We start from the raw sequence: 18,129 nt of genomic DNA, 5'->3' as shown, positions 1-18,129 counted from the left end.
GACAACTTTACTCAGGTTCCATCCTGTTATTCCCAATTTTTAAAAATTTTTTAATATTTATTTATTTATTTTTTAGTTTTTGGTGGACACAACATCTTTATTTTATTTTTATGTGGTGCTGAGGATCGAATCCACTGCCCTGGGTATGCCAGGCAAGCACACTACCGCTTGAGGCACATCCCCAGCCCCTGTTATTCCCAAATTTGCTTGTTACATCTGTGATGCTCGGATCATCTACCCCGTGATTCCTGTTTTTCAGGAGTACCAGTAAGTAGCCGGGTATCAGCAAAAATTCAGCAGCTTGTCAATACCCTCAAACGGCCTAAGCGACCGCCTTTGCGAGAATTCTTTGTTGATGACTTTGAAGAGTTGTTAGAAGGTACGAAAAACCCTTTCCCTTTTGGTTCCTTCCAAGTGTTCCTCTGGTTCCATAAACAATGATTTTTTTTTCAACAAAGCTGTTTTATTTTTTAATGAGTGATAATCTTGGCAATCACCAAATGATCTAGGAGAGAGTGTAGGTTCTGTATCAGCAGGTGCGCTGAGTTGGGTTGACACCCTCAGCAGAATATTGGCTCATAGAATGAGCCAGGCCTCTATTTAAGGACTCTGAGATGATAGAAATGCAGAACTAACTTCCCAGAACCTTTAGATCTCAGCAGAGCAGCTCTCCGTGAGCTTGTGCGAGGCTTGTGGAGGACGCCAGGCAGCAGGCTCTGCTTCCTCCTCTCCTGCTTCTCTGTCCTTGGGGGCTGGTGTCCTGGCCACAGAATGTTTTGAGCCTCCTCACAGACAGCCTAACAGAAGATCTTGTTGAATCAAACCTGAACTCCTTGTTTTCTTGTTAAATTGGAAATATGTGGCTGATTTTTTTGGCCAGCAGGTGGTAGTGGTCAATCATACAAGAGGAGGGAGAAACCTTGACCAGAAGCTGGGAAGTCATTTGGTCCTCCCATGTCTGGACCATGGGGAAGACCATGTTCTAGTTGTGATGTGTTTGTTTAGTTTTACTCAAGAAAATACTTGCTCCATGTTCTTGATAATCAAAGTAGTCGAAGAAAATTCATATTTACACCTGAGTGTTTAAGGGTAAAATATAACTTTCCAAGATTGGAACTGTTGGGAGTCCGAAATCACTGTGTGCTGAAAATTTAAATTTTAAGCAGAGAGGTTTTAATCATGAACTTTGGGCTGGAACAATATAGTGTTTTGCCTTTTGTCAGTTTCTAGATGTGCTTGGGTCTGCCCAAGTTCTCCACCCATCTGTTTGCCTTGGAAATTATAAGAATTAAATATTTGATAACTTCATGAGGGTAGTATGTAGATCATGACCCTGAATCTAGATAAGTACGTTTCTAACAAATTTACACCTTAAATATTAACTACTTGGCTTTTTAAAGAGTAAAAAGCAGTCATACTAACACAGATGCATTGTTCTTGAAAACCCTTTCTGTTGAAATATATTTAGTTCAACAACCTGATCCAAACCAACCAAAGCCTGAGGGAGCCCAGATGCTGGCGATGCGAGGGGAGCAGCTAGGGGTCGTCACGAACTGGCCGCCTTCCCTGGAAGCTGCTTTGCAGCGATGGGGGACCATCTCACCAAAGGCTCCCTGCCTGACCACCATGGACACGAATGGAAAGCCCTTGTACATCCTCACTTACGGTAATCCTGGGTGCACCTGTCTCTTGCATAGTTCCCCTGTACAGGACTGCTCCTGAGTGCAGTGGAGGGATCCGTGGTTAGGATGGCTACTGAGTGTCTGTGCTGCCTTACGTGGCTCTGGTGTGGAAATAGATGGAACCTACTAGAACTTGTAGGCAGATCATTTGCATTTTTGTTTTTTTAGTTAAAATCCATGTGCATAAAGCAGTGATCATAATGCTAATAAATTGTTAGATTTTACTTCTCGGATATACACATGATTTTCATGAATACTTTTCACAAGGATAGATGGAGAATATGTACCTTCTTTGATATGGGTTTGGGTCATAACTCTAAAAGATACAATCCTGAATGCCATAATCCCACATTAAAAGATCAAAATCTTTGACATCTAAAACGTGAAAAGAGCAAAATCTCAAACACAGGATTCTGGAAAAAAGTTTTAAAGTTGTTTCTAAAAGACATTTGTTTACATTTTTTTAAAAAAAAGGAATAATTTGAGAAACATTAAAACACTGATGGAATATTTCATAGGCTACTTTACATAAGAAGATGGACAATATACATCTTTTTGCAAGCAAAAACATCCAGGTTTACTCGCAACACAGAAGAGGATGAACCGTATTCACAAAGAAATAGGTCACAAAGCACAACATACAAATACATGTCACCATGGTAGGTCATTGTGTGCACCCAGCTTTATAACAGTGATTATCTGAAATACTGGGTTGGGCCACTAAGTCAGAAGAATAGTCAGAAACCTCCATGGGTGGCTACTGCACTGAGAATTACCCAGGGAGCTGAGAGCTGGAGAAATTTAATCTTTCACAGATGGAAACGTACAGAAAGGACATCTGTCTCTTTGAGAAAACTTCAGCATTTTTATGTACATGGTGTTTACACAGAAAGCCAGTGCTATGATAATGCACTTTCACTGATAATGTGGTAAACACATAAGTTAGGACTTTCTCCAAGTCTTAATGTAATTTTTCCCTCTACTATTGGAAGTGTTGCAGTGCATAGGATAGAAAAATGTAAAAATACTGACCATTTTAAACAGTGGGAATGCTGAAAGCTCTTGAGGAGCCTGAGGGGGCTGCTTGTCTTGAGTTCTTCAGTCAAAAAGTCTGGCGAGCGTGGGGTTCTGTGTGTTGTCATGTTTCATTTGGCAGTCCTGGGAGCAATTCCAGGGCCTTGCACATGTGGGGCAAGTGCCGTGTGACTGAACTACACCCGAAGCCTGTCCTGCAGTTCTGACCTCCAAGGCAACAGAGGAGAAAGTATCCCAGATCTGAGAACAATTCACTTTCCCTCTGTTCCTCTCCACAGAATTTGCCTTTTACCAGATTGGCCTCCTCCCCCTGCCGCACTGAGAGTAGTGGTTTCCAGATTAAGGCTTTCAGAATTTCATCATTTTCAGATTTTAGTCTTTCAGGATTTTGACTTTTTGGAGATTTCAGACTTTAAGGATTTTGGGACTTTCCAAATTTTTAACATTCAGTATTAATCTGGTGGAATTATGATTGGCACTGCTTTGACATAAATCTCTCTGAAGAAGGAAAGTCTGTATCCATATTACTTTCTCAGAATGCCAGAGAAACAAGCTTCCCATAATTCTTCAGTAGGATACATGCAGTCTGTAAACTTCTTGCAAGTTGTTAGCTGTTCCAGAGAGATGTCCTTCTCTTAGTTCCACAGCTAAGGCACCATGGAGAAAGAAGATTGTCAGGCATGTTATACTAGCTGCTTGTTTGCCAAAAAGCAAATTCAATAACTAGTAGACCAGACAGTTCATAGTGTGGCTGTGTGTGTGAGATTAGATGACCTGTTTTTAGCTTTTGGTTCTGTTTTTTTAACACAATACTTTTGATTGTTAGAAAAAAAGATTTTTACACCAGTCATCAAGGCCAGATGTTACAAAATCTAAGTAGAGTCCAGCTTTTTGAGAGTGGGGTCCTGGAGGTGTGAGCTGTGGACCTGTGCATTTCATGGACCTAAGTAGATTTTGATTTGGGAGCATGTGCTTCATAGCCTCTTTGTTCTCATGACTTTGTTGGGCAGTTTTAAATGGATAGATATCACCCATGGTTGAGTATAATCTTGACTTATCCTTTTTTTAAAATCATGCTCTTGGAGATAAGTTTATTAGTCAAAAACATAGAATTTTCTGTGAGTCTCTTGTCCAGCCAAATTTGGTCTTGAGCTAGTTGTGTTTGCACTCCCTGCTTCATAATAGCTGAGCACACTGAGGCTTATGGCCTCTGGGAAATCCTGGGGCCGATGTGGTCCTGTAAGAATCATGTGTCCTCACTGACACCAGCACCTACCATGCATGGCAAGGTCCTCAGGCTTGGGAGGCCAAAGGTGAATACCAGTTCTCCAGAGGCTCAGAATCTAGATTAGGAGTGTAAGGTTAAGATGAATTAGAGAGATGAGAGAGATTTAATGTTACATCTGAAATTTGTCCAAGCATCATAACCAAAACATTTGAACTCTTTTAAATTAGTCTGTTGTGTTTTAACCTGCTGTTGGTCATATACTGTGGGTCAAGTTCAATTCTTTCTTGTTTAATAGAGGAAAGTAAAGAATTTCCAAATGTAAGATTGTAATTTATCAGGCTTGGAAGGGTTGGCTAATGTTGTGAGTATTGAAAAGTGTTATCTGTGTAGAAACTCTGGAACAGACAGATGTTATGATTGCATATTGCTAAAAAGATTCAGAAAAAGTCACGTTTTGTATAATTGAAGAACTATTTAAAGTCTTGTGGTCCCTTCAGCCCCCAAATTTAGCTTCTTGCTTATCATAGGAAACCAGGGTTGTTTAATAGAAAATTCAAACAATAAAGTACTCCTCCATACACTTTCTTCCCCTGTTGGTCTGACCTGGCAGAGAACATTCTAGTATCCCCTTCTATCCCCATGATGGTTTTAGTTTAATATCTGTAAATTAATTTTGCTTATATACAAAGTAAATGCTCATGTTCGTCTCTTTCTTGCTTTATGAGTTTATTAGGTGTTTCCCGGAATTTAGATGCCTGAGCTAGAAAAGCACAGTGCAGTCTTTCTGCAACCTTGTCCGTGTTTGGAATTGTTAATAGTGCATGTCTCAAGTTCTAGGGCCGCTATGCTCCGGGTAGCTATGGGGTGTGCTTACTGTGCCACCTCCCTCCTCAGTAGTCAGTCTCTGGGCAGTTGCCTGTTCCTCTTCCACGTGTGAGTGAAGTTAAAATTAATATGTAATAAAGAGCACTTGAGTACTTGTGCAGCTCCTTGCCAAGAGCTGCGGCATCTCTAGTTTACATCAGCAACTTATTCTCCCTTTTCTGTGAGAAACACAAAGTGTAACTATTGAGGTATATTTTAAGAATTTTGCCAAAAGTTTTGGATTTTTTTTGCCCTTTAGTAACTCTTTCCTAAAAACTTGATTTTATATGAATTTATGATATCAACCTTAAGATTTATCAATCGAGAATGAAGCTGAAAAGTGAGTGAACTGTAATGGTGCTACTGATTATAGTGGATTCACAACTCCTTTTTTGTTTATGGCAGATTCTGTTAAACTATAGTGATGTTCACATTGAAGTATTTAGGGGAAAACTGTACTCCGTAAGTTACTTCTGGGGGGCTGAGAGGTATTGATAGGGAGAAGAAAATTTCCCAATAAAACACCAAATGATTTTAAAGCAACCAGTCTCGAACTACAGTGTTGAGATGAGGAGGACCTGAATAAATTTTATATCCATTAATTAAGTGCTCTAAATTTTTACTAAAATCTCTAGATTTTTACTAAGATAAGTACTCTAACTTTGAGCTTTATTAAAGTGTTCTTATGGCACTAATAAAATTAAGAAACGTTTGTTGAGTACATACCGTGATCCAGGAACTGCCCTATGAATTGAAGAAAAGAGGAAACAGTCTTTGCTCTCTAGTTGCTAAGGGGGAGGCAAGTTGGTGAAACCTGTGATCAGAAAATAGTAGGAACATTAATTTGGGTCACTGCAGTTCAACATGAAATATGAAATAAAACAAGTTCAGGATTTTTTAAAATATAAAATGTGTTGTAAACCAAAAAGCTTTTTGATTTAGTTTATACATTGCAGTAGGAGAAGGATTAAAACAGTGACTGCATTGAAACCAAGTAATTTGCTTATTACCATATTACATGAACGGAACATCTAACACCTTGACTGCTCCTAAAAAGCCTTGAGCAGAAGAATCTATGGGGCCAGATTGTAAAAGGCCTTTAGGTATTCAATTCCTTTTAGATCGTAAGTCATTTTTTTCTCATCTTGGACTATTCACCATCACAGGATAATATCAAGAAGATGTCTCATGGAGAGATGAGGCAGGAATTTGAAATGTCTTCCTGTTTTTGGTTTTTTTTTTTTTTCCCTAAAGGATTTAAAGTTTAAAAAACCGGTCAAAAAGGTTGTTTTTTTTTTTTAATTGTATATATTTAATTCTACTTAGTGATTCTTTTTTTCTTGATTTTAAAAGTTTTAAATAGCCAGATGCAGTGGCACACCCCTGTAAGCTTGGGAGGCTGAGGCAGGAGGATTGCAAGTTCAAAGCCAGCCTCAGCAAAGGCATTAGCAACTCAGTGAGACCCTGTCTCTAAATAAAATACAAAATAGGGCCAGGGATGTGGCTCAGTGGTTGAGTAGCCCTGAGTTTAATCCCTAGTACTCCCTTCCAAAATATTTTAAATAACTTAAAACTATTTAGTGTTACTTTTATTTATACTTGTGGATTCATCTGCCTCAAATTCCCACACCCTAAAACCCTGAGGTTAAGAAGATTCGAAATTCAGAAATTTAGGACTCTGTAGGAGAAGGGATCAGATTTTGACCCTCGGGGCTGTTTTTGTGCTCTTTATGTTGATTATGATCACATGACAGAGGCCGTTAATAAGATCCATGTCTGGGGGAGTGTCACCAGTGGCCCAGCGTGTGCTCACATGCTCAAGGCTTCGAGTCTAACCTCCCGCACCAAGGGAAGAATATGTCCTCATGCACAACTTTAGACAGTGGCAGTGGTGCCATTGCGGTGGCCCTGCTGCCCTCCACTCCCTGGAACCCTTCTTCACAACTTCTTTGGTGACTGTTTTTCTGTGGTCTTGCTACACGCGTTACAGATGAAGGAACTTGGTCTTGGGACAACATCCCAGTGTTCAGGCTTCAGTGATTGAATGAGTCAGAGATGTTGGGAACTTACTCCTCATTCCTGGAATCAAAATGGAAAATACATTGGAGCCTTAACATGAAAACGGCATTGGGCAGCCTTCATCTAGGCTGCACCAGCAAGCTGGCCCCTTCCCCAGGCGCCTGGTGCTCCCTAGGAAAGCCTGGTGACAGCACACCCAAGCAGCACTTCCCTCTTCAAAAACACGGCAGAGATGGGCTCAGGTCGAGTTCTTGGATGTTTTTCCCCTTTCCCCTGAGCTTTGTGTACCAAAGCCTCTGAGATTCTAGCCTTGCCCACCCGTTCTCCCTTGTTGTTGTGTGTGGAGATGGGAAGCCAAAGGGATTCGTGTACCAGCCTTTCCTTGGAGGATGCTCCTTGGATCCTCATGCCCATTTGTACATAACTGAAAGTGTGTGTATGTGATAGTACAGTTACTGTGTCTCTCTTGCTTTGTGTTCATAGGCAAACTGTGGACAAGAAGTATGAAGGTCGCTTACAACATTCTGCATAAACTAGGTACAAAGCAAGAGCCCATGGTGCGGCCTGGAGATAGGGTAAGTGCAGCTGCAAAGTGTCCCCTTGGGAAAGACACCTCTGTCTTAGAACCCTGTTGTGCAGCCTCTGCTCCCGGTCCTGTTGTGGGAGGCTTTCTCAGATTCCCTGTGAACTCAGACCAATTATGTTCAGCGTGCCACTAATCTCCACAACTCAGCGAGGTCGTAGATTTTCTCTTATTTTTATGCATCAAGAACATTGGGCTTAGAGTAAATCATGAATGCATCTAGCTCCTAAGCGGCAGAGCCAGTGCTCTTACCTTAAAAAGATATGTTTTACTGTGAGTGTGACAGGCAGTCTTGGAAGTAAACCAACACTAGGGTTCTTTTCCCAGTTTTAAATTTCTTAAAATAGGCTGTTGCCCTTCCATCAGAGAGCAAATTTTTATTTTATTCTTACATCAGCCAGGTAAATTGATGAGGATGGGTTTTAGTATTTCCATTTTAATGTTGAGCCTGAGCAGTTGATAATCTTACCTAAGCCTTACATCTCAAATTGGATGTAGAAAAACCCAGTTTCCTTGTCCTCAAATATACAGCCTTTTTTCCATATTCTGCCATGTGCCTTCAGTGCCTAGATGCATACCTTACCCAAAGGTCACCAAAAGAACAATATGTAAATCATCATCTAGAGCACAAAACCCAGTAGGAGATGTAGACCTGGCCTTCATGGGGTTTTTGAACCATGGTTGAAGCAGACTACTGTGGACTGTGGTTCTTCCTAGTGTTTTTATGGAACAAATTTAGCCCCTAGCTTTTAAAAATAAATTTTAGATGTTAAACTTCTCCATTATAAAATTTACAAGGCTGGAATAATTTCAGCAGTGTTCACTGGCATACTGACAGACATATGTACCAAAGGAATGGAACAGAGAAATTGGAAATCAACCCTCATGTATGTGGTCCAGAGATTTCAACAGCGTGCTAGCATACTTGGTAGGAAAGGGACAGTCCTCCCAACAAACAGGACTGGGAAAACCAGATATCCACCTTCAAGAGAATGGAATTGGACCCTTACTAACACCATGTCAAAGAGGAAAAAATAATCCTGAAAGTAGACCAAACTCCTCCTAAAATCAGAGCTAAAACTACACAACTCTTGGGGTTGGGGGGAGGTTCATGATGTTGGCAGTGATTTCTTGGCTCTGACATCAAAAGCAGATCATCAAAAGAAAAAAATTGGTCTTCATCAAAATAAAAACATAGGCACTCGAAGGAATTAAAAGGCAATTTACAAAAGGAAGAAAATGTAAATCATGTGTTTAATAGCAGATTCATATTTGGAATATAAAGAATCCCTATAACTCAATGACAGTAAAAGAAAAAACTATCACAATTGAAACATAAATAAAGGACTTGAATGGGCATTTCTCTTAAGACTTTAAAATGGTCTATTTACAAACACATGAAAAGATGCTCAACATCACTAATCATCAGGGAATTGTAAATCAAAACCACAGTGAAACATCACTTTGTATCAAGAAAGTGAGTCTTATCAAAATACAGAAGATAAATGTTCACAAGGACATGGAGAAATTAGGACCCTGACGCATTGCTAGGAGAAATTGTGGATGGGGAAGCCCCTGTGACAGACGATCCACCTATAGTCTCTCAAAAAGTTACATCAAATTGCCATTTGACCCGGCAATTTCACCTCTGTGTATATGATGAAAAGTTCAACAGGTATTTGTATACCTATGTTCATAGCATTATCACAAAGCCCAAGAGGCAGGGCAGCACATGTGCTATAGACTGAGGAGTGGCCAAGCACCATGTGGCAGGTGCGTTCCATGGAATGTTACTTATTAAGTTTTGAAAGGAAGAAAGTTCCTTTCCATGTGCTGTGTGAAAGGACACCAAGTAAAACAAGCTGGACACCAAAGGACAGATACTGGGAATTTCACTGATGTGAGCTTGATATGTGGATAGAGTCAGAGTGCACTATGGTGATTGCCCAGGGCCAGAGGAGGATGAAGGAAGTTACTGTTCAACCAGGGGAGAGGTTCAGCTTGGAACACATTGAGGGTCCTTTGATGGTGAGATTATACTCGGTGCCACTGAACTATGAGTGTGGCTGAAGTGAAATTTTCTACTGTGTATGTTTTTTCACAATGAAGAAAAGTCACTTGTGATGGCTCCTTTATCTCTAATTTGGTTCATGGTCTGAGTCATTTTTTTAAGAAAATCTTTTGTAGTCTGGCCTCCAGATTCTTGAAGTTTCTATATGGAAAGTATATATTAATAAGTACCTGTGTTCAGGTGAGATGTTATGGATAAATGGGTGCAGTTTTGATGAAATGTGTAAACAATTTGTTTTTTCAGGGGTAGCCAAGTTGGATTAGCTTGAGGGAGCTACTTAGACTGTCCAGCTGGGCACAGTAGTGCATGTCTTTAATCTCAGTGGCTCAGGAGGCTGAAGCAGGAGGATTGCAAGTTCAAAGTCAATCTCAGCAACTTAAGCACTAAGCAACTCAGTGAGACCCTGTCTCTAAAAAATGATTAAAAAGGGCTGGACACGAGGCTCAGTGACTAAGTGCCCCTGAGTTCAACCACTGGTACATGTAACCAGTGTCTAAATATTCATCTGTGTGTAATACTATTAAGTGTATATGTTAGATAATTGATGATAACTTTCTGTTCTAATCAATAGGATAGTTTATCTGCTTCAAAAATCGGTTTTCAATAAAATATTGCAGAGTAAAGAGCATTCAGTCTTTACTATAAAAATTACCCACTTTTCCTGTGGATGACTATTCTAATGCAGTGTGGAGAATACCTTCTTGGACTTCAGTAAAAGGCATTTATAATGTGCAAACTAAATGTTTGAGGATAATGTGAGAAATGCTGAAAATCTAAAGATGCATCACAGGTAAGGTCTGACATCAAGAAGCTTGCACTCTTATGCCGTAGTTACACATTGATAATTAGCTTTTACGTACATGGGAAAGTAGCCAGGCACTGTGGCTTGCACTTATATTCCTAGCTACTCTGGAGGCTCACATGGGAGGATTAGAAGTTCAAGGCCAGCCTGAGCAGCATGGTGAGACCCTGCCTCCCCTACTCCAAAAAAAAAAAAAAGAAAAAAAAAAAAAAGCAATGAGGGTTCCCCAGAAAGGTAGTAAGAGCCAAATTCTTTGAGGAAGAGAGATTGTTTTTACTTAGGGAAATGAATGGAATCTGAAAATACTTCTCTGGGAGAAAAAGTAAGCCTTTACCTTCGTTGAGGTACTGTAAACAGCATAAGGAGGAGCCAGGAGGGAAGGTCTGGTGTGCAGGTGAAGAACACCTTGCATTCAGACAGTATTGTGGGGGTGCACCATGAAAGGCCTTGGCACAGCCAGTAGTGTGAGCTCTTGGCTCCTGATGGCTTGCTGCCTGTTGTGCCATGGATGATTGCCTGTAGACACACATCAGAGGAATGCACTGAGAATTAACAAAGTGAACTGTTGATAAAATTATGCATCTACTTGTGCAGTCTTACACTGGGATGGCTATGGAGTTACCAGTACAACTTGACTTGTGACTGATTGATGTACTAAAGGAAAACTTAATGGAAACTTTTCAACATACACACATGAGTTTTGCAATATTATTCTGAAAAGTAAAGTCAGCTAGATGAGAAAGTCAGAAAAGGAATGGAAGAATTTATTTGTATGTCCTCGCACATGAAGCTCTACTCCTCAAGACAAATTGCTTTTTTAAAAAAAGAGCCTTTCAGGTATTTGATCTTTCTGTACTCATTTTCTTTGAGACCATGCAATAATGTACAACTTTATATTTTACTTTTATTTGCTTTACAACCTTTCATCACATTTGAGTACAGTTCTGCAAAATTCTGCAGTGCACCACTATCAGCATGAACTTCAGCAATGACCCAGTGGCAAGTTGAAATCCTTGATGCAGTGAGTCTTAATCTGAGCCCATGCGCTGGTGACTGGGACCAGAGCCAGTCCTGGAGTTCTCCTTGGAAAGGAGTGATCCACACTCTGGCTCTGGGAATGTTGCCTACCTCTGTGGGGTTTTTTTCCCCCCATCATCTGCCCTTGAAGACTTTCACCTTCAGAGGTGATATTCTGGGAAGAATAACCAGCCCGTATTTAACTAGTTCTTTGCAAACGAGCTGTCCTGAGTGGAACTGGCCAGGCCAGGCTATGCCACGGTGTGGTTGGCTTCCTCTAGCCATTACGTCTGCTTCACAGGAACAAGTTGTGCAGCAGCAGCGACCTGGAAATCCTGCAGACTTCTGATTACATGTTGCATCCTTGTCAGACTATGATCTGGAAAACATGCTGTCAACACTCAGCTCATTAAATGAAGGAGAGCCCTTGTGGCTAATGCAACCTCACACTGGTTATAAAAATTGTTGCTTGTGCTTCATGTGCGAAAACATACAAATAAATTCTTCCATTCCTTTTCTGAATTTCTTGTCTAGCTGACTTTACTAAACTGTAAGAAGGCCATACAGAATCATCATGTAATCCTAAACTTTTGCTTCTACCAACGATTCTGTATTGCCAACTTGCTAGCGTGTCCACCTTGAAGGCCCAGCCTGCTCCCTTCTCATCTGCCATCAGTCCATTTATGCCATCCTGCTTCCTTAGATATTGAGACAAATTAGCGTGTCATGTCTAACTGTTAATACTAAAATTAATAAGGTGCTTTAAGGAGAACTTTGGAATTTCAGAATGAGATATTGCAAAACTGATGCATGTATGTCCAACCACAGGATTCGTGTACTTATGTTAACACATGTGCCCAACTTGACTGTCCATAAAGAAAAGTAATGCTAATGCTACAGCAGCAGGTGGGAAGCACGTTTAAATAGAAGCAGAGTATTTCAGAATCTAGTGGGTTTGGAAATAGGATTGTTCAGAAACCTATCATAGATAGGAAGTTTTCTAAGATCTGAGAATAGGAAGGATTACTTAAAATAAATTATTGGGGTAATAAGAGAGCAAGTTGAGGCTTACTTGAATTAGCTGAACTGTAAATAAGGCATGTGCCAGGTAACAGTGTTTGGATCCATGGCGGTCTGCTTATGCAGTGGTGGTCCCGTGTTATTGACTAGTGAATTTGCAAGTACATTCTATGCTCTTTCACTATCACAATAATACCTAAGGATGCATCTTTCAGAATTCTGTACTAAAATGAAGTCTAGATTAACTTAAGAGTTGTCAAAATTGGAGGAAATATTTATTGAATAAAAGACGATCATATAAAGGAAAAGTTCGAACAAAACATTAAATGTCTGCATCAATAAAAATAAGTCTTTGCATCAAATATAAATGTATTAACTACCCTTTTTCCTCTCTAGCTTCAGTATACCAGAGAATGCATAGGACCCTTAACCTCTGAGGTTGACTTAACTTTGCTTAAGGATGGTCTCTGCTTCCATCCATTTTACTACAAATTCCATATTTCATTTTTCATGGCTGAATAAAACTCCATTGTGTATATATATACCACATTTTCTCTATTCATTCATTCATTGATGATCCCCTACTGATTTCATTGTTTGGTGTGAATTGTGTTACTATAAACAGAGGTATGCATATATCACCGTAGTGATTTTATGTCTTCAGGGTAAATACCAAGAAGTGGGATACCTGGGTCATGTGGTGGTTCCATACCTGATCTTGAGGAGTCTACACACTGATTTCCATAGTGGTTGTACTAATTTATTAGTCCCACCAACAGTGTAAAAGTGTTCCTTTTTCTCCACATCCTCTGCATTTATTTTTTTCTTCCTTTTTTAGATACACAGGACAGTAGAATGTGTTTTAGCATATTATATATATGTGGAGTATAACTTATTGTAATCGGGATCCATCAAAGGGAGATCAGTAGAGAAAAAGGACCGAGGGGTGGGTGGTAGGGGGAGAGTGAAGACATGCTGGGGAGTGATATTGGACACATTCTACTGTTATATTGTGTGCATGTATGAATATATAACAAGAAATCACATCAGTATGTATAAGTATAATGCACCAGTAAAAAAAAAAATGGAAGAGAAAAAGTTACTACTGTCTATTCATTCAAATTTTAGGGAACATATTGAAACACTGATAAAAAGATAAGGGACATTAGCGTGCACAGGGTATGCCAGGTGTCACAGTCATCGCTCCATGTAGTTTTTGCTCATTTGACTTTTACTATGACGTGAGGACACATTTTTTGTAGTTTTCTTTTTTCAGATAAGAACTAAAACCTGGGCCAAAATTATGCATAAGTTTCCTGAGCTAATGCAATATGGGATCTGAATTGAGTCTTCTCTGGGCTTGGCTCCCAGAGTGTCTGCTCAGCAGCTTACTAAAGAGTAATACAACCATTGAGTTACAATAGGGAGGGTTGCATCAAAATTCAAGGAACTACTTAAAAAGCTCAGTGGAAATAGTAAAATAGTGTGACAGTGTCATTCCTTCTGTGTGAAGAATTATGTGGATATAGAAAACGAGCAAATTCCTGGTGATTGATTATATTATAGATGACCGTTGCTGATGCTTGTCCTTTACTTAAACAGGTTTTTTTTTTAACATGTTACATGGCTTCACTAAGATGCTTCTTTATATACACCACTTAGTTTTTATTCCAGCAGACAGTCTTATTTAGGATTTAAATCCTGCTGCCTGGGCGGGGTAAATCCTGTGGTGGTGTCAGAAAGCAAGAGACTCCGCTAATGTTGTAATTCCTTCCTGACCCATCCCCATAGGTGGCACTGGTGTTCCCAAACAATGACCCAGCTGCATTCATGGTGGCCTTCTATGGCTGCCTGTTGGCAGAAGTTGTTCCTGTGCCCATCGAAGTGCCACTCACGAGAAAGGTAAGGAACTCATCATTGATCACAGTGCACTCGGGGAAGTGACAGGCTCTGTTACAGTCAGGTGTTCTGTTGGGTGAGAACATGTAGGCCATAGTTTCTAAGATGGCCTTTCAGCTCCACTGGGTGTGGATCAAGATGCGCTGACATGTTCTGTTTCCTGAGGCTCTGAACAGGTCTTCATCAGTTATCTCTGAGAGGGAGCAGTTATGCTCTCCCACACTGGGCTAACAGGGCATGCTGCTTCCCAGAGCGCTCAGCTGACCTGAGGAATGTCAGTCCACAGAAAGGGAGTGCCATTCCTCAGTATCATGCACACTTGGCAGGTGGATAGGTGTCCTGTGCACCAGGGAGCCAGGTAAATTATAGCTTCTTAATTCCATTTTGTTGTAGATGGCAGAGGGTTTTGTTCAGACTTCTTGACATGATCAAGCCTCAGGTTTACCTGTGATTTATAGGATCTTGTTCTATAATTAAAACGGGCTTATTTGGTATCTTCAGTGCTTTGTCCAGTGTGAACTACTATTCGTATACTACTGGCCAATCTTAGTCTCTCAGTCTGTAGGGTGGTGTGGTGGTGTGTTGTTCAGCAGAGCACGACTGCAGCAACTACAAAAGGAGTGAAGGGAAGATTCCCAAAGTGGGAAGCCGTGCCCTTGGAGGCTGCCCTCAGTTACTTAGGCTTCATTTACGCATCTGTCATGAACAAACTGGGGTGATGCTTTCAGATCCCAAAGGCAGAGCACTTGTAGCCCAGGCTGTTTCCAAAGAAACCCCTGCCTGTCTTTGTGACTCCTCTAACTTTGAAATTTGTTGATTTAGGATATAAGAAAACATTCTGCTGCTCTTGGAACACATCATGGGTAACTCTCCAGGTCCTGTGCAGGTTCTGTGGTTGTGTGTCACACTGCTCCTTGAATGGGAAGAGGGAGAGCATGGGGCTCCTCATGAAAACGGACAAGGAGGAGATTGCCATTTTAATTTCCTATTACAAGGCTAAGAGTTCACCAAGTACATGCCATTGTGAGGCAGGGCTGCAGGGGAGGACCCACTACCCTGACCTCAGTGCCCCCTCCAGCAGGGGTGTCGAGGTTGCCATTGCCACCTTAAGGAGAGCCTTATTCCTGCATAATTAACACCAGGACCCCAGATGTGCACTAGACACTCCACAAGTGCTTCCTCATCTTCCCAGTCCGAGGATGTTCACAGCCTGTGAGCAGAAGAGTTAGAATTGGGGCTTTACTGAGTGGGATGACCATGAGCTCCTAGTGACTCTTGCAGCCCCATCACTACCGTAATCCTGGAATCCAAGATGCTGGGGTTCAGTTGGTGTGTATTCCAGTAAGCAGAGGCTCTCTGGAAGTCAAGGAGCCTGCGCAGGGTTAGTGCTCAAGGCTCAAAATTCTTTGCGTTTCTAAGCAATACTAGAGTATAATGTGGAGGAACTCGTGGGCTAATGGGACTGGGTCTGAGGCTCAGTAACTAGATGCCCAACAGTTAACCACTATCATTCATTAGATTTGTCTTTTTAAGTGTGTAGCTTGGTGTTTTCTAGACCAGGTTGGGTTCTCAGGGGCCAAACCTCTGAGGACAGGGGGTAGACGACTTCCTGAGGAGTAAGTGTGCTGCCCCTCAATGGCAGGGGTGACGCACTGTGATCTGGAAACAAGGCAGAATTCAAAAGGCCTCTGCAGCAGTGGTGCACAGAATCCCAGGGGGCGGCCATGAACTTTTTCCTATAGCACATTTTAAAATACTAGGAAATACGAAGTATCTTATGAGTCCAATTTGGTAGAAATGCATACAACTCTCTAAGGGTATACCAATGCCCAGGTGTGTGGCTATGGAGCAGTGATAAGTGAGAGAAGGGGACAGCTTTCTTCTGTCACAGGGAGACCTGCCAGTCCACTTAACTGGGACAGCCCTGTGCACTGAAGGAGAGGTCATTGGTCTTACTGTGCTCGGGGTGGGATTGGCCTGGGGCCGTGAGACATCTGAAGGCACTCTGTGGTCAGAGGGCAGTGGGGGTAGGGGTACAGCAGGTGCTGGGATCTCTCACTGGATGGGAAGCCAGGGAAGTGCCACCTGCCCTGTAGCTCACTCATTTCCTGGGATGCAGAGTGACAGGCCCCACTTCGTGGCCTTGATCTTAGGACCAGACTAACATAGATGGAGGGATTGAACTGTGCACATACTAAGGACAACAGGGCAGGAAAGGTCTTCTGGGCCAGAGTGGTGGCGATTGCCAGGGTCTGACTAGCATAGGGAATCGGTCACTCCTACTGAGCTGTTCTGTCTTCCGAGGGTGTCTGTCCCTGTCCGGCACCTGCAGGTGTTGCTCCCTGTGCTCCTGCGCATTGCTCATCACTTGCGGTGGTTAAAGTTTCTAAATGTCATGTCAAAGTGGATCCACTGACAGGAGGCCACATCTTGTGTGTGTTGACAATTTTCTGTGAGCGGTCCAGATGGTGTTTTGATAGAGGAAATGGGTAGAGAGCTCTAGGATGTTGGGGGCAAGAGACTGGGGCTGAGAAGCTGTGGGAATGGGGTAAAGGCCTCCTCTGGGTGGGGAGAGCGCTCCAGGGAGACACCCCCTCCCCAGCTAAGTGTGGTGAGCAGGACTGCTGGCATGTGGGGTTTATGTTCACATACTCCTGGGGGTGTGTGGATGGATGTTCATGTGAGCCAGCAAGTATATATTTGGCCTATGTGTGTGTGCATGTTTGTCTTTTGTGTAGGCACAGATGTGAGTGCAAATATAAATGGATGAGTGTACTCATCTGCATGTGTCTACTTGTGTGTGTGGAGATTTGTGCAACCATATGTGTATGGGTGCATGTGTGTTTACTGGGGATAATTGGTGAAAACAGATTAGCTAAACTTTGGTAACTGTTGATTCTGAGCACATGGAATTTCGTCTGTTCTAAATTTCCATAAGTGCAGTTTTAAATGAGTGGCCAAAATACATTAATCACCAAGTGAGGTGGCACCCATGATCCCAGTGACTCAGAAGGCTGAAGCAGAATTGCAAGTTCAAGGCCAGCCTAGGCAACTTGGGAAGACCCTGTCTCAAAAAAATTCCAGGATATATCTCCATGGTAAAGTGACCCTGGGTTCAACCCCTAGCATCTCCCTCAAAAAAATTAATTGATGAATGTATCATAGTATTGTAAGAAAACTTCTCTTACCAGTTTATTTACTCCACTTGGTTATATTACCATAATCATAAATTTTAGTGTTTTGTATTGACCCTGTAAAATCACTTAAGGCTCATTTCTCCATTGATCTTACCATTATCTTATGCCGTCTCCTCAGAGCTGACAAACTGTGAAGTTGGCAATTTGAGTAGGCAAAGGAGAAGACTAGATGAACACTACCAGTTTGAGTGCTACACATCCAAAATGAACTCATGTGGGGTGACTTCATGAGCTTGTGTTGCCTGTGTTGGTCAGAGACCCTTTTGTGGGTGATTGGTGCTTTCTGAATGAGGCTTGGGTTGGATCCAGTGACATATCCAAACCAGCCTAATGTGATTGCTTAAGGAATTGTTGCCAGGCCAATCATGTGCAAGGAAGAACTTTCTAGAAAGTAGCATCAGTCAACCCTTTACATTTGGCAAAGCACGGAAAACAAGAATAGTGAACTTGGGTTTGTAGCTTTTCTTCAGAGAAAACAAGTCATCAAGGAGATTTTGTGGTAGAGGCTGATCACCTGCCTCTGCTGGCAACATTAGGGAGATAGTGGTAGCACCAGCGCCCACCCTCCTCCCCTCTGAGTGTGGCAGTGCATCAGCCTGTATGCCAGAAAGAAACTGCCTGTGGAAAACAGGTGTGCTGGGGAGAAATATGTGGGATGTGATGTCGGAGCCCTGGTGCGCATCCCTAGGGGGATTCGTTTCATTCACATTAT

General features: G+C 41.7%; 1 protein-coding gene across 7 annotated transcripts in view; it reads left to right on the top strand.

Annotated features, from left to right (window-relative positions):
- Nucleotides 1-18,129, top strand: part of Dip2c (disco interacting protein 2 homolog C) — a 361,933-nt gene that overhangs the window by 239,441 nt on the left and 104,363 nt on the right. For all 7 annotated transcript variants that reach the window (XM_078023128.1, XM_078023125.1, XM_078023124.1 and 4 more), the window contains 4 exons: nt 260-379; nt 1,469-1,666; nt 7,312-7,403; nt 14,113-14,223. In XM_078023128.1, the coding sequence (XP_077879254.1) occupies nt 260-379; nt 1,469-1,666; nt 7,312-7,403; nt 14,113-14,223 (521 nt within the window). The remainder of the gene's footprint in view (nt 1-259; nt 380-1,468; nt 1,667-7,311; nt 7,404-14,112; nt 14,224-18,129) is intronic.

This window comes from Ictidomys tridecemlineatus, chromosome 10 (genome assembly GCF_052094955.1).
Source record: "Ictidomys tridecemlineatus isolate mIctTri1 chromosome 10, mIctTri1.hap1, whole genome shotgun sequence".
Lineage (NCBI taxonomy): Eukaryota > Metazoa > Chordata > Mammalia > Rodentia > Sciuridae > Ictidomys > Ictidomys tridecemlineatus.
This window is presented reverse-complemented; position numbering and strand designations above follow the sequence as displayed.